The 17,897-nt window shown below is 35.4% G+C and overlaps 3 protein-coding genes across 3 annotated transcripts in view; 2 read left to right on the top strand and 1 right to left on the bottom strand.

Annotated features, from left to right (window-relative positions):
• Positions 1–6,208: 6,208 nt before the first annotated feature.
• Positions 6,209–7,204, bottom strand: LOTGIDRAFT_159333 (hypothetical protein; the record flags this gene model as incomplete). The annotated part of the gene is made up of 1 exon (XM_009053666.1): positions 6,209–7,204. One exon carries the CDS (start codon positions 7,202–7,204, stop codon positions 6,209–6,211), a length of 996 nt encoding a protein of 331 aa, XP_009051914.1.
• A 3,776-nt stretch (positions 7,205–10,980) lies between these two features.
• LOTGIDRAFT_159332 (hypothetical protein) lies at positions 10,981–12,192 on the top strand (the record flags this gene model as incomplete). The annotated part of the gene is made up of 1 exon (XM_009053665.1): positions 10,981–12,192. The coding sequence occupies one exon, from the start codon at positions 10,981–10,983 to the stop codon at positions 12,190–12,192; it is 1,212 nt and encodes a 403-aa protein (XP_009051913.1).
• A 4,240-nt stretch (positions 12,193–16,432) lies between these two features.
• Positions 16,433–17,897, top strand: part of LOTGIDRAFT_159331 (hypothetical protein) — a gene marked incomplete at both ends in the record, with an annotated part of 2,355 nt that continues 890 nt past the window's right edge. Inside the window, 2 exons of the mRNA XM_009053664.1 lie at positions 16,433–16,487; positions 16,973–17,887. Coding sequence (XP_009051912.1) covers positions 16,433–16,487; positions 16,973–17,887 — 970 coding nt within the window. The remainder of the gene's footprint in view (positions 16,488–16,972; positions 17,888–17,897) is intronic.

Raw genomic sequence — 17,897 nt, 5'->3', positions numbered from 1 at the left:
TGAAGAAATTAGAGCAGATTGACAAACTTTACAATATATAATTCTCATCAGGACTGCTAGTTTTAGAAATGGGAGGTTACTTTGCAGTTATGGACATTAGGCCTATGAGTAGGGATGCAACAAGATCATTCAAGTTATACCACTAACGTTATATTTTGCTTTAAATGTTGAATTTATGGTTTGGGGTGATTTAATATTGTTATGGCTGAAGTTTTATAGTTTAGTTTTCCTACTGATTACAGAACATGCATGATCAAATTATCTCAAAATAACCTTTCAGTTTTATAATTATACACTATAAGCTTATATCATGCATTAGATAGTGTTGATGAATAACATTTTCACCTCAAATATAAAAAAGTCTATTGGGAGCCTTGGTGGGTTGGTAATTAACATCAAGATCTTCAGATCAATCCTGGAATAAGTCGAGATAGTACCTTTATTATTTTTGTTCGTCTAAATCACACTGCCTGTTGTGCACGTGGGAGGAACTGACATGGAAAAAAACATCTTGTGTGAAATTGAATGGGTCTTTAAACCAAGACTCTGTGTGTTACATGCTGTGCATGATTCTTGACATTTTAGAATCACAAAGTAGTAAGAAAATTCAACTATTTCGAGTAAAATGTCACATGTACACTGCATTGAGTTTACAATAAGGCATTTGAAGTATGAAAGATACGAAAAGAATTGATTTGCAAAAATAACAATTTTAAATTTTTTGTTTGAGTTTGAGTTTTAAGATTAATTATTAATTTAGTTTAGATTGTGTTGATTTGATTGTTAGTTTGTTGACTTAATTATATTTCATTTGAAATAATACTGAACCAAGTTAATGCAAATAGAATAAAGACTAGGCTTACTAAAGCATGCTTTACAACCAAAGAAACAAGTCTCAAATAAAATATAGTTAAAACGAATTTCCTAATATATTTCAATAAATATACAGATTTTAGTAGTTAATAACTACTTTGTTACTTTATAATTTCCTTAATTTCCACTAATAAATGTATATTATTAGTATAAGATTTTCAATAAAATTCTGTATATAATCTTTTTCAGGCAATGCCAAAGAAATCAGATTTTATGAAAAGTGGCTTTGACTCAGAAAAATTAGTTAATGATGTCAAATTACTTCAAGATAAAGTTACTCGACAAGAAAGACGTATAAAAGAACTGGAACAACGGTTAGATAATTTAGAAACACAACATACCGATGAGGAAGATGTACAAGAAGAGAAGGGAGACCAATGTTAAGATTTCAACTTTATTTCATTTATTACTTAAAAACAAGAGATTTTTATGTCCGGAAATAATCGTAAGCTGAATGAGGAAACAAATCACTTAGTTGAAATTAAATTAACTTTTCCTGCAATCTGGCAATAGAACACAATTGGGTTAAATTGAATGTTATTGCAATCTGGCAATAGCACACTGTCGCATGGATTTGAAAATCAGATGTTAGTTGTACATGATAGTTGCAATCTGACAACTGAACATAACTGTTTATTGAATGTATATGCCAGTTGCATTTGGCACATGAATTTCTTGTTGACATTATTTTCTTGTTTTTCAGTATCAGAGAGTTCTTTTGTTATATTTTTGTTATTTATATTATTATTTGTTTCATTATGGTCCTAATCAGCTATATACAGTCACAATATCAGTTCTAAAACAGCATTATTATTCCATTTGAGTTTGTTATTTGGTTATATTTGAGACCGTAACTGCTTAATCTGATTCAAATAGATCTGGATGGTTCGTTAAATATTTCACTTGCCAACCAGTATCACCCACAAAAAAACATCAAATTAAACATCTAGATCAGTATTTGAATCAGAATTTAAACTGTTAAAACTGAATCTTATGGCGATTTTTACATGAAATTAGTATCACTTGTGTTTAAGGGTATGGATATCATATGCTGGTTTGATTTTTAGGAATAAGGAAAATTGAGCTCAATATATGAATGTTTTTGGTTTCCTTTGTTTTCGTTTCACATTTTTAATTGGTCCCAAATTTGAGTTGGATTTAAAATCCAACAGATTGTTAGCAGTTGTGTATTTAAGTCACTCACTGAGCTCCTGTGAACTCAGGGATACATGAAAAAGCAATTTGAATTTGAATGGATAATTTTATTTTGCCTCAAAAGATGCTAAAAAGTTTGCACTTTATTATTGCTAATGATTATTTGATTATTCTGAGACAAAAGATAGAGTATGTAGTACAGTATGCCTTGATAGATGCTTTCGAGGATTTTAATATGCCTTGACCAGACATGACATAATATGTAAATATGAATAACACTTTCTCAGTAATCTATTTCTTTTTATATCGGATAACAATTATTTCAAATTACTTATATATCTAATAAAAATATTTGGCAGTTGAGAAAAAATGAAATAATTGTAGATTAGTATATTTTTGGAATTTAGTTGTAAATTTATTTATATATTGTTTTTATTACTAAATTAACTATGCATTATAATATTTTGTATATTCTTAAATTACTTCATAATTCACATTTTTACAACATCAGTAGTGTATTCTTTATGGGATTTTAAAAAAATGTTTGACAGATAGATGGATATGCTATAAAAAAAAATAGCAAAAAGAGCTCTTAAGTGGGTCAAAGATATTTCTGCACATGCTTGGACTAGTTCATTATATCTTTAGGTATGATAGCAATGTCACAATATTATACTAACATGCCAATTTCCAAAAATTACTTATCACAAGGAGAAAACGTCCAATCAATATTGCAATCAATGAGTCTGCCAAAATCAATGAGACTCATCTATAAAGAGTTAAACTGCCATCCTGGATTAGCCAAAATGGAAATTAAAGACAAATCCAGCTGCTTCCACTAAGAGTAAGCACAGTCTTTTAAGTGTACTCTTAAGGTATCTCATAGACTCTTTCAAATTGGGTTCATAAAGTTATCAGCACTGATACAGTCAAGAAGTTCAAATAACATAAAAAAGTTAAAGAGACTTACTGTTCTCTGGATGGGTATGAATCTAATAACATGATATGCTTTACACGAAAAACACCCTCTGGAAAAATGTCAAAAAAACATCTTTGACCTGCTGTTGCTATGCATTACTCAATCTAAACACTCAGTCAGTATATATATATCATTGTATTCAAGAGGCAATAGGTTAATATAGTGTTTGTAGATCACAAATTTAGATCAAAATATCTCAGATTGAATGTGGGCATGTTAGATCAAGCACCTGTTGGAATCATTAAACTATTATAGTCTTCATTAAATTTAGTCTTTTAGTGTACATAACTCAACAATTGAAGAATTCTGATTGGTTAATCATTTCTTCCTCAGCCAATCACTGTTACAGAAATTGACTTATTAGGATGTCATTTTCTACTGTATCTAATTGTAAATTTGACTGTTCAACGTTTGATAACCTGTATGTATTTCAGAAAAAATTGTAAAAAGATCGGTTATATTATTTGTTATTGTTAACGATTATTTTCTATGTTTTGCATGATAATCTAATTCATAAACTACTGAATGAAAAACAGTAAGGGCTATTGCTGTTTCAAAAAAAACAAAACTTGAAAAAACCACGTAGAAGTATCGTCAAATAGCCAGGGTTATTCCCAAAATAAAAACTGTTATTGTTATAATTACTATTGCTCCTGAGTAAAATTGATTGTTCACTTGTTTGTATCATACACTTGTTAGAGTGCCACATTCACTTAAATACTAGGAAATAGCCATCTATAACTTTCTATTACCAGTTATGGGAAATTATTTGCATCAAGCCATAAAAAGTACTACAATACTGAAGCAACACTAGTCTTTTTCACCTGTAATTGAATAAAACAAAAGAGTAGCACTGCAAAACCATTTGGAAATTGTATTTCTTCAAATAAGGACAAATCTGGAATTGTTATTTGATGAAGAATTAGATGTGGTGCGCAGTATAGTCGCAAATATACAGTATATAGATATGTTATATGATTTTGTGCTTTACGATCATACCAACCCTTGTATGGTGGAGGTTAGGGTACTGTTTGGTGTTCATTATTATATTACTCTTATAATATACTCTACATTGTCAACTCTTATACAGATATATCTGATATACATGTATTACAATACGTCTTAATTCATGTAACTTCTGTGGCTTACCCATTCTAATTCATTTACATTTATCAAAAATATACTTTCAATTTTAGCCATTCAAATGTTCTGTTCAGTAAGAGCGTAATAAGCACCATTTTGGAGGATAGGGTAAGAATCTAACGTGCTATCTTGGTTTACAGACGTCAGATCGAATGAAATAATGAATAAATGAAACAAAATGAGACTTAAAGCTGATTCATTCGAATCAGATTGAAATATTTACAATCATGGCAGCAGTATTTCTTTTTCTTTTATGTCAGTCATAATGTTTTTTTTTTCTCGGCTTCAATATTATCCTGGTGTAAAGGGTCTCTATACTGTTATGTATTTTTTGTTTTAATTCGTTGTATATAAGAAATTTGAACTTTTCATGAAGCTCATTGCATGCGGAAGAAACCATATTATCATGACTACTGCTTTTATTATGCCAAAATTCGTTTATGCTTTGAACTTTCCATAGAAAAGAAGATACTCTTTTTGTTTCATAATACCGAATATCTGTTATCAATAACATTTACCATGATAGTTTCCTTTTCTTGAAGTTTTATCTTGAAGCAGAATGTTACTGTATTTGATAGAGTCAATAGTACACGCAAAGTAAATGTTTCTCAAAGCTTTAAAGATTGCCTTTTATTTCTGCTCTTTTAGATTAGTTTTGTTGCCAAATAATGATGCTCATGTACCCCACGTTTGAACCTTGTAACACATAATAATATTTATCACAATCACCGTCAATTGAAGGCAATATATGTAATTGTAACTAAAGGATCAAATCATTTTATGTGCTTTATTTTTTGTTACTGCTGTAGAAAGACATTATTTTGTACCAAATAAAATGCTTTTGATTTTTAGCTTTGTTTTGTTTGATGTTTTGAAAGTCCACCCAATAATAATAATAATATTACAGCCAATCATATCTTCCGATTTAACACGCATTAAATTTGTTGATAATCTTTCTGTCTCTCTTGAGGGCTTGGATTGACTATATTCGCAAGCGTACCCTACAACCAAATAGCTTCATTAATAAGGTGGCTTTTACAGTCAAGGTATAAGACTCAGTTCGTAAAAGCTTGCGTTGTAAAGTAAACACTTTTAGGTTGCGTAAATATGAACAAAATAAGGAAAGTAAGCAACTCCCAGCACGAGTAAATAAAAACAAAATACGATATGTTTAATGTACTTCATTTAAACGACATATTACAAGTAACAACAATAACTTAAAAATTAATAACGTAACAAAATTCTTAATTTCTGTATAAATATACAGTATTTACACGTACAAAACACGAGTTTTTAACTTTTTACGTCACACCATCAATCTTGGGTTGAATTTTAAAACTTTGTCATTCTTGTTTGAATTTAACGTCTTTATATCAGATACCACTTGTTGTCATATAACATGACATTACCTTCCGATAAGTTATAATATTAAATAGTTTCAAAAATTCCAGAACGCATATTGATTCAGTGAATCGTTCGAAGAGCAATTAGATCCAAATATATCCATTAGTTTCGATTATAATAATCCATAAAGCTGTGTCTATAATAGGTTGGTTGGTAGATGACAAGTTAACGTTCGCTACCGGCGGATGCTGATATCGCAAACTAGGTAGTAGTTGGTAGTCGTAGTAGTTGGTAGTTGGATTGGTTCAAATTGGATGATTCTGAGTTGTTGGTTTGGTTGTTGATAACTCGTTAGATCTGGTCGGGTCGAATTACATGGCCCTGGATTGTGTGGCGTGATTTACTTGATCTCCTTCATTCGAGTAACTCACGCCACACCATCCAGCTCCGAGTTTCACCGCCATGTCATTCGACATTAAATAATTTTAATCCATTTTATATAGCAAAGACAACAATTGATAATCATAAATTTTAATATGAGAGGCCATCCAAAGATATAAATTACTAATAGCATTCAAAACATCACACAATTTAGTAAGTGTTAACACCACATAAATTATTTTGCATACACATGGGGTGACATATGTAGGTCCTAAAAAGATTTTGTAAAAGCTTACAGATGAAATATTTATGATATAAAGATATCCGTTTAATTCACAAAGTGCATACACGATCCGAAAATTCTGAATCAAAAGACATCCTGTAATGTTCAGCATTAGATTGTGATGACATCGGTGTCTGTCTGAACATCGACGGACATGAACAGAATTGAGACCCATTTGGATCCTTATTCTGTGCATGGCATTTGTGACCATGTACTAGAAAATGATGCTGGCACATATCAGCTTTATGAAACGGATGTGACGTTGTCGTTCTGTATTTCGGTAGTAGCTCTTTTTGAGGTGAATTAAAACCCGTATAGTTAGATTTATCAAAGGAAGAGATTTTGATATGTGTATTATTTCTGTGAAGACAATTTATTCTGTGGATGTTGTCCGAATCAAGTGTTGACTCAGCTTTGTCGAGTTCACTGTCCACCATTCCGATTGAATTGGTATCTAGAAAGGTACCAGAATCCAAAGGTGAAGCCTTGGACTGTTCAACGTTCTTGAAAGGTGTTTCAAGACAACACATTGTAGCACTCCTTGAATTCCCGTTGAATTTATGTTTATCCAAATTCAATGCAATATCACAACAAGGCACAAGTTTCACAACTTCTAGATCCAGTTTTAATTTCACCAAATAATCTTCAACAGCGTCTTCAACATCGAGCACCGTGCTTAGAAGGTCATCATCAATCTGGTCGAGCTGTGTCATCTCTTGTTCTAAGACCATCTTGTATAACTTGTAGTTGATGCTCCTGGCTAATTCCACGTCTTTTCTGATTAGTATCAGTTCTTTCTCTAACCTTCGGAAGTTTTTCTGATTTTTCAAAATGGCGAAAGTTATTCTGTTGACGGCACGATTGATTCTTCTTATTAAAACATCTCTTTCCAATCTGATGTCTGAGGTATCAAAGTGGTTGATCTGTGGTGGTTGAAAATATTCTCGGCTCGTTGAGTTTGTATCATCAAGCGGTTCCAGATCCCGCCAAGATGGATTGAAGCTTTCTGAACCCTCACTTGGAAGACTGTCAAATATTGACGCCATTTTAAAGCTGCGGTAGACCTTAGCCTCACAAACTCTCCAAGAATTAACAAACTAAGCCAAAGATTAACAATTCTTGAGAATATATAGTGAAGTGGGATGATGGGGGTGGATAAAAATCACTCCACGCTTTACAACCCTTCCTCATATGATAAAATAATCCAAAATTAGTTTGTACACTTATAATGGGTATTAATTTTGATTACTACTTTCCGGTCGTGATCAATCACAATATATTATCAATCGTGTCTATATATCATAATATCATTTTCAAAGATAAGCTATATGTTCGCGAATTCGTGTCATCGACCTTGCTCCATTTCCGGTTTAAACCCAAATGTTTGACAATAACTAGTGCATGAATTAGCCGAACAAGTTATGTTAGGAAACATTTTCCTCTTTGGAACCGCAGTTTTGTCAAACATCTGACTTCCTTCATTGGTAATTAAACGTTATTGGGTTGTCAATAAAAACCAGTAAACATTGTTTCAACGTGATTGACGAATGTTTTTGATTTTTTCCTGTGATATTGTTACGTACATGCATATATTAAATCCTCTATCATCCAGTCCGTATCTGTCTATGCATAGCTCCCACGTAAGATGTACGGGCGTAAGAGATTAGCCCTATAAAGACTTACTAAAAACGGCGATTACCTGCTAAAATGTTCACCTTGATCCATAAAAGCCGCACTAGACTCATCTAAGGGTTCGAGCGTATTACATCACAGTATGCGAGTCAAAATAACTCTTTTTGCTACCCAATATTTCTTATGCCCTGCCAAAATGAAAATTTATCGAAACGATCTGCAAATCAAATAAAATCGTATAATTTCATGAGCAATGCTCGGTTGTCAACATGCCACCAGCTTAACACGGGGTATTGAGCTAAACCGAAGCTGGTGTTTTTTCGCGTGAAATTTACTGGACTTTCTATAGGTCCAAACACCCAACCCTTAGGGCTTAACACCAGATTGGTTTCAAAGTTGGTGTTGGCAGCCATGATGTTTATTGCATTCCAAGAGGTGGTGGCTGGAATTGTGAATCATAATAGACCACGGAGAGCCCAAAATCGATTTCGCAAGATAGCTGAAAGTTCTGAACCTAAAAATCGTGCAATTTTGACAACTAGTCTCTAACACCCAGACTTTCGTCGCACCAGGCGTAAACAAAGTAGGTCTAAATGATAGAGGCAAGTCTTCCCTGGTAACTAAGCTAGTTTTATCATTAAGGGATTGTGAAGATGTTTTCTAAACGTTTTATGTGTATCGGGGACATTGATAGCATAAATTTGCACCATACCAATTTTCATTCCGACCTCTGTGATTCTTGCAATTCCACTAAAACTAACGCGTTTTATGACGTTGATATCTGTAGTAGCTTCCGGTAGTTCCCCACAGTTGACGTCATAAAACGCGTTAGTTTTAGTGGAATTGCAAGGACCACAGACGTTGAAATAAAAAATGGAATGGTGCAAATTGATGCTATCAATGTCCAAGAAATACATAAAACGTTTAGAAAACATCAGATACTATACTTCTCGCCCATCGGGCAAGTTATTTTTTCTAATTTCAGATCAGAATAAGAACAGAAGAAAACCCAATATCAAGACCCTTAATCCTAATTTCTAAATAAAGTGTCTGCTCCACCCTAGGCCTGTACATTTGGGAGAATCAAACCCTCCCTCCCCCGAAAACTAACACCGGGTGTTAACCCAACACCGGGTGTTAACACCGGTACTGACCTGGACTTGGTGTTTTTGCCTTTGGTTCAACACCACTCATAAACACTTGGTGTTGAAACCGGCGTTAACACTTGACATGGTGCTTGGGGCTTTAGATAGACACCAACACCGACACTGACACCTAACACTAATAAAAACACCAACTTTGAAATCACCCAATGGAATAGCTACGTTATATATAGGGAATTCTCTGCAATTTCATTTGACCACTGAGGCTACTTATGAAATTCATTTAAATAAAAATTTTACTTTGTAAACCGTTGTAATGAAAAGATTAGAAAAAGCTAAGATCTATAAGAGACTTCAGAGTACTGAAATTCGAAGCACTGCACGGAGATACAAGGAGTATCTCTCAATTTAAGAGAATATCCCCGTAGACCATTCGATTCGTTTCAATATCTCCTCTGCTTCTCTTATCGCCTCCTGCTTATCTTCCAAACCCCTCACATCTCCAGTGACTCTTGTCTTACCTTCCAATTTCTTCTTCCTCCTTGACTATTCTTCTTATCCTCTACTCTTTGTCCCTTACTACATTCCTCTGTGTTTCTTCCTATCTTCCCCGTTTCACTCTTGTGATTGTTCTTCCCTTCCTTCGACATTTCTTTGCGCTTTGCTTACTTACAATCTAGGTTTCTTCATCTTTCACTGTTTTTACTTTCTTCCTTGTACCTGCTCTCATCTTTCCACCCTCTACTGGTCCTGTCTCCTCTTAACCCATAGTCTGAATCTCATTTGGATTTCAATGAAGACGGGCAACGCCATGCAGGGTGCTATGAGGAAGATTTGCCAGGTTGGCTTCGATTTCCAACGGTCGAGAGATCTTTAACGTGCACAATCTGTAGCAGACGGGGCCACGGTTTATTGTCCAATCCGAACGACAAGACGCTTTCCATGTCAGCCCCTCTTACCTGCATCACTGACAGGGGGAAAACCGGGATGAATTCTAGTATCCATATCGCTGCATTCCTTGATACAAGAAAAGTGGCTATTGTAGTCAAGGTATAAGTGCGAAGTTCATAATAATTTGACAATGTGAAGATGAGAAGACTAAAGACATTACAATACAATAATATTAACGGTTACTTTTACATAGTAAATATTCCGTTCCCAGTAAAAAGCGTGCAAAATCTAAAAACGCAAATATAGTATCAGGACAATATATTCAGAAAACTTTAAGTTTTGTCTCATTCAGCACTATAGAATGCCTCTTAGCAGGATAAGTATTTTATCAATCACGATTATATTCTAAATATCAAGTCTATAGAACATGAAACATTACAATCAATGTTTTCGACTTTTTATAAGCCTATGTATTGTCCATAAAGGATGTGGTTCAGAATTTCAATCATTGTAATTTTTCAAGAATTTACATATTTTGTGTTCAAGGAGTATGTTATAGACACCAAGTTATTGGAAATCCATTGTACTCACATAAAATCAATCTAAATTTTAAGATCTACATGTTTTTATTTTTAATCAATCAGTGAACGAAAAGTTTGTTTGTTTGTTCATTCTGTCTGTCTATATAAAGGATGGACCTGCGACACTGTTGTTTTGGTTACTTACTGAAAACTTAAGTTAAGATTGAGTACAACATAAAATCTATTAAAGGCAAAGACTCATGGCGAAAAGGCTTGGTCGGTAAAAGGAAGAGGAATTTTAAAGGCACAGAATCGGGAATAATAAAGGCACAGAAAGGAGACTAATAAAGGCACAGAAAGGAGACTAATAATGGCACAGAAAGGAGACTAATAAAGGCACAGAAAGGAGACTAATAATGGCACAGAAAGGAGACTAATAAAGGCGCAGAAAGGAGACTAATAATGGCACAGAAAGGAGACTAATAAAGGCACATAATCGGGAGAAATAAAGGCACAGAATCGAGACTAATACAAGCACAGAATCGAGACTAATAAAGGCACATAATCGGGAAAAATAAATGTACAGAATCGAGACTAATACAAGCACAGAATCGAGACTAATACAAGCACAGAATCAGAACTGATAAACATTCAAGTCCTGTTTCAAGTATAAGGATGGGTGAACTGAAATTCAGATATGGCTTCAAAATGCTACCAGCAATTATATTGATTCTAGATGAATTCAATATTTGTGAAGGGAACCAATGTTTTAAACCGGACACTGTTTCTGATGTCAATATGGACTCTAAGTTTGAAGCTGAAGAGTTCTCTGTCCAGACTTCGATAGGACCTGTTGATTGTGTTAGAACATGCAAATCAAGTAGATTATGTCAGTTTGTGAATTTTCACAAAAGGTCTCTAAATTGCTCACTCCTAGCAGTAGAAGGTCCTTTAATCACTGATCATGATTATATTGGTATAGATTCTTATAAATGGAATGATAACATGATGGGTGGATGTAAAAATCATCTCTGTCCTTATAATACATTGTGTGTGACAGAAGGTGGTAGCTATACCTGTATACCAAGAGGCTGCGGTGGATTACCACAAGTATATAATATCAATGCCACTTCCTTCTACAGTAAGTTATTGTGGAATTTTGGAGAAGTTGTAGAGTATGCTTGTATACAAGGCTTTTTCACCCGCACTAATGCAACTTGTTTGAGTACAGGCCTATGGGATAACTTTCAGTGTACTGCTTTTAGTCAGTGCGACGATGATGGCATCTGTAGAAAGAAATCAGAAAATTTTTATTGGTTTTTCCTGCCAGCTACAATGACTCTACAGAAAGTCCATTGTACAGTCGGCGTTGGTCCTTCAGTATTACTAGAAAACTACAACATGGCTTCAACTCCTGCATACACAAGAAGACATGGAAAATGTATTTTAATTCCTCATCAAGACCCAATGTCGTATAATATGGGCTATACAGATTTTCAGATGGCAAGACTTATTCTGTTTCCTCTCCAGATAAAGATAGATTCGCAAATGTTTGGCAATACCACGTACACCCGTCAGGACTTTGGGAAAGCAGGAGACTGTTATGCTGGATTTGACAGCAGTGTATGTGGCGTCATTGGAAGATTTATTATCAATACTCGTGGCACTGGCTTCAAGATTAAAGAATCAGTTAAATGGAAAACTTGGGGTATAGCTGGGGTGTTTGCTAACTTTACCCGATCACCAGATGGTCACGTGATTGAGGGGTATTGTGGTGGTAACTGTGGGGGCTGTGAAGTTGATGGAATACTTTACTTGGAGCATGATCCATTTTTTACACCACCATTTGAATCAGCAGAATTACCATTCTGTAGATTTCCACTCTAGATTGGTACTGTTACCTATGTAATTGTAAATTTTCATTCAGTGTGTAGGTTCATTGATTTTTAGGCTGAGTAAGCATATGCTTGTTTTGTAGATTGAAGGCATGTATCGAACCTATCCATAGATAATTTGATTGACTTTTTGTTTCCGAGATATAGGAATTGTAATACCAGATCTATTGTTCGATGATGTTTATAACGATGTTGTAGTTAGTAGTTATTTCACGATAACATGGTTTCAGTCATACTTTCACATTATTATTCTACGATAACACGGTTTCAGTCATACTTTCAGGTGTCTAATAGGGTTACGAAGAATGCTTACATACGGTTATCCATTGAATCGAATTATCATTATTATTAAAAATTCGACTTATTATGTCGAGGAAGAGATTCAAAGTCTTCATATAAGAACCATACATAGTTTCGTATGAAACATCTCTGTGACAATCTGATCACACGGTAGCTGTATCAGAGTTAATTTCTACTATGTAGTTTACATCAGATCAGATTATATCAACATATTGCTTGTCACAAATATACTTTTAATTGAGCACTGTTCATTTTAGCAATCATTAACAGTCGTCATTTCCTTTAGTCTGACGTCTGTAATGATTATTAGTATATTAATATTAAGATAGTTAGATTTCCCTATTCCTAAGTATACAGGTACATGTATATAAACTAGTGTCCAAAAGAAACCATACCAACTTATTTTCAAAATTGTTTTTTACTAAGTGAATTGTCTAATATGAAAACATGCCAATTCGTATTGCACATCCCAAACACAGCATAGTCGATAAAAATACCGGGAACACGTGATCACTTCCGGGAAAAAACGTAAATTTCGTGAAAGTGACATTTCCCTCTCTAGCATGTTCTGCACGTGCATAAAAACGGCTGATCAGACAAGTTGATATCACAGCAACAAAAAGAACACAAGATATGCCACGTTTGACAGCCATCGAGAGAGAGAGAGCCGTTGGAATGGTCCAACAAGGAGCGACACACGTCGACGTCGCCAGAAGGTTGGGCTGCGCACGCATCACTATCACCAGGTTGATGCAGCGGTTACGTCAGACAGGCCCAGGAGTGGAAGACCATGAGTAACCACGCCCCTTGAAGATCGTTATATCCGGGTATTACACCTGAGGAACCGCACCGTAACAGCGACGTCCACGGCGGCTACAGCACTGGGACACAGGATCTGTCGACAGACCGTCTACAGGAGACTACGGCAGTATGGTATCCAGCCACGTCATCCCTACCGCGGACCGCTCCTGACGCCTCGACACCGGAACAACAGACTGATCTGGGCCAGGCGAGTTGGCAACGGCGGGTCTGGGCACGTGTTATGTTCTCTGATGAGAGCAGATTCCTCATCTTCAAAAACGATGGACGGCAGCTTGTATACCGACGATTTGGTGAACGTTTGGCGCCTAACTGTATCCAATAGGTCTGGCCGTTTGGAGGTGGAGGGTTAATGGTTTGGGGTGGCATATGTGTTGACGTCAAAACGAGGCTTGTCGTAATTCGTGGAAACCTGAATGCACAGCGTTATATTGATGACATCCTACGGCCTGTTGTGGTGCCCTTTATTCAGCAACAGCCTCGTGGACTCCTTTTCCAACATGACAATGCAAGGCCACACACAGCAAGATTGACACAGAACTTCCTTGCCAACGCCAACGTACAGGTTTTGCCATGGCCCGAATGTTCGCGGACATGAATCCCATCGAGACTTATGGGACCACCTCGATCGGCAAATCCGACGTCGCCATGTGCCTCCAGTCAACGTCCAGGACTTGGAACGATGTCTCCTCGAGGAATGGCAACGCATCACTCCCAACGACATCAGACGTTTGACGGCATCAGTCCGTAGGCGTGTTCTGGCATGTATTGATGCTCACGGTGGACATACCCGCTACTGACTTGACTTTGTGACGTGTGGTGTGACATTTCCCGTTGTTTCTGTGATCAGTGCTCTAACGAAATGTTCTTTTTTCGACCCCACCCATCTTTAAAGGCTTGTCATATTGGTTGTACAGATTTTATTGAAATGAAATTTGTGTACAGATGTTGTGAAAGGATTTCTCAAAAGCATAACACCAATCCTAAACTTCTGCATTGTTTAGTTTTTCTTTTATGTCGTTGCAAACAGGTGGTATCGTTTCTTTTGGACACTATAGTTTACATATCATTGTGTAATATATTGTTTATCATTGTAGTGTATATTTCAGAATTTTTAATACATGTAACGTAAAACCAACTTCAGATTGTATTTCACATACCGCAATACCCCCATATTCACTATGTCAAGGTAATACGAAATCCTTCTAATACTTTGACATCATTTAAAATCATTCGTATGTAACGGAAGTTCATAAATCTACCGATTAAGTTGAACGTAAGCGTCAGTCAGAGCTCTCAACTAGTGGTTACGCTCGAAGCTTTTTATATTTTACAGTTGAAGGTTCTGATTTGCTGTATAGTGTACAATCGGATCGAATCGCGGCATTAACAAACTTCTGTAATACAAGAAAAATGCTTGATGGTGTCAAAGTATAAGACAAATATCGTAGTACCTTGACATTGTGAAGATGCAATACCCTGAGATATTACAGATGTATTAATATGATAGCAATAGTTGCCACACAATCATGTTCCTTGTAGCCTCTTTGACTACGCATAGCAGCGACGAAAGTCAAGAGAATGGGTGTCAGAGACTATCGACCTTTGAAAGGAATCATTTTCTGGAAGCAAACGTCGAAATTTTATCATTGATGGTCAATAAGCGTGATTTTGAACTTTACCTTATGTGTAACTAATGCCATGATCTAAGCGAGGCGCTTATTCGACAGTTGACAATAATTCCAACATATCTCGTGGTGAGATAAGCAGGAGACAATTTGCTGGAAAATTTTGAACAAGACAGATTTTTCCAAGCCAATGCATTGTTTTCATAATTCAATGTGCCACATGTGAATTTTTTATTTTATTTTATACTATTGTAACTCTATCAAATAACTCATTTTTAATACATCAAATTTCAGTTATATTAAGATCATATTTCCTTATACGGTTAATACGATAAAGGTCCCCCTGCACAGGACTGTTTTCTTTGTCCCACCTTTGACAAAGTTTAAATCTTCACAATGTACAAGCTATCCGAGCTTCCGCCTTTCAACAACCTACCTGATTTATAATCAGTTTGGGCTGATTTGTGTTAATTATATTTCTATCCTAAAATAAAGATGTAATGAATATTATAAAACCTATCAAAATCATCCTTAAATTAATTCTAAATATAAGCTACCGACAAAAATTTAAGTTAAAATCAAGATTAAATCATGAATCAAATAAATTGTTCTATTTTTGGATTCAACCTTGTGGCAAGTCTTACAAGCCGTGTCATAAAAATACTTTATGAAATTATGACATACGGTCGCATTTTCAGAGCTGGGGTAACTTTGACGTGGCACTCTTGTACAGGTGTTTTCAAGCAGATGATCACAATTTTGATTGGAAAGGCTAGAGCCTCTTTTATCCCAAAACATAAAAACATCCTTATTTAACATAAAAATGCCCCTTTTGCACTACCTGAGATGCGGAACAGAACATAAACCAATTTTTAAGACAATCAAATAATTGATTCCAGCCAAATATCGAGTCAAAAAGAAAGGTTTTTATTTTGACTTCAATGAGAAATTCAATGATTTATGGGGATAATTTTACTAGCAATGTAATAAAATGTCACAAAATACCGTTTCACTGAAATATTCGTCGTTTACTCAATTTATTTGTTTTGAAATAAACCTGACACAAATTAGCATTTCAAAATGTTAACATTGCGACATTCATTTCAAAATGTTGAATAACGATTTCTGTCATATTTCTACATTTCAAAATTCTGCCACTTTCTTTTGATATTTTGCAATCAAAAGAAAAACAATTCAGAGACACGTTATTTTCGGCGTGTCCAATTTGTCTAAGAATTGTCATTTATGAATTCATCTTGACAGTGTACATCACTCAATAGACGAGGTATAAAAACCTAGCACCATTCCCGCCCGTGACAGATCAGTGCACTGGAACATGGCTCTGCAACTGACGATATACTACGTCTAGAATCTGGAGGTTCATTTCATTCTTCCCGCTAATTAAATTTTGAACTTCTTGATTAGTGTGGAAGCTTTAGGACATAATTACGATTCTAATTAATATCAAAAAACGGAAGAATCAAAATGAAAATTTTATCTTTAATCGTGTTACCGTTGATGGCAATTCATTCCACTTCAGGTAAGACAGTATACTAATAACAGGACTGGTATATGAGCGGTAGACGGGTGAAAGAGATGCATGTCAGATTCCAGTAAGATTTTTTAGATATTTTGTAGTCTAGTATGTCTATGATTTTTGATTTTGGACAAATGGAGTCACGCCCTACCTTATTTAATTTTATTTCCTACTGATCGGAGGGGCCGAAATGAAGGATTGAAAGAAATTGTAGATCGGTTGGTGCTGTGTGCTACAGGGCAGGCTGTACACATTAAATATGCCAAAATAATAAAACATCGAAAAGAGTAGGCTTATGTCACGGTCTTAGCAAAATGCCCCCCAGTGCTCACAGTCTTGTCTTATCCGTCTTCATTAACACGAATCGGAGTGGAGAATTACATTTTTATAAAACATTTTATGTTCTATTTCCCTTATGCTGACCTTCCCCTAAGTTATATTGATTAACACTGAACAAGTTATGAAGTTATTGATTATTTTGGTTACAGGACAGGAAGATATATGGCTACTTTTATGTTTACTGAGAAATTGTTATCAAACACCAACCCAGCAAACCAGTTACCCATCGACATATTCATATAATGAAGCTTTCAGACCTCAGCAGCAACAATATCAACAATATACCAGCACACAACAGCAACCATACCAACAACCTACGGCCACACAACAGGAACTCGACACCATCCAACCACAAGAACCTAACATCATCCAACCACAACAAGAACCTAACATCATCCAACCACAAGAACCTAACATCATCCAACCACAAGAACCTAGCATCATACAACCACAAGAACCTAACACCATACTGACGGACACAGCGCAAAGGCAGGCTATAATTGCACAAGCGATTGAGAGCCTAAAACAAACCAACACTATAGAAAATCAGCAACAATCGAGCAACTTATTACAGCAGCCTGACGCCACACAACTACTAACCACAAACGAACCACAACAACTTAGTAATTTACTACAACAGCCTGATACCACACAACAACTAGCTACAAACGAACAACAACAACTTAGTAATTTACTACAACAGCCTGACGCCACACAGCAACTAACTACAACCGAACAACAACAACTTAGTAATTTACTACAGCAGCCTGATTCAACACAGCAACTAGCTACAACCGAACAACAGCAACTTAGTAATTTACTACAACAGCCTGATACCACACAGCAACTAGCTACAACCGAACAACAGCAACTTAGTAATTTACTACAACAGCCTGATACCACACAGCAACTAACCACAAACGAACAACAACAACTTAGTAATTTACTACAACAGCCTGATACTACACAGCAACTAGCTACAAACGAACAACAGCAACTTAGTAATTTACTACAGCAGCCTGATACCACACAGCAACTAACCACAAACGAACAACAGCAACTTAGTAATTACTA

This window comes from Lottia gigantea, assembly GCF_000327385.1.
Source record: "Lottia gigantea unplaced genomic scaffold LOTGIsca_20, whole genome shotgun sequence".
In the NCBI taxonomy this organism is placed as follows: Eukaryota; Metazoa; Mollusca; class Gastropoda; family Lottiidae; genus Lottia; species Lottia gigantea.
Note: the sequence above shows the minus strand (reverse complement) of the source record. Positions and strands in the feature narration are given on the sequence as shown.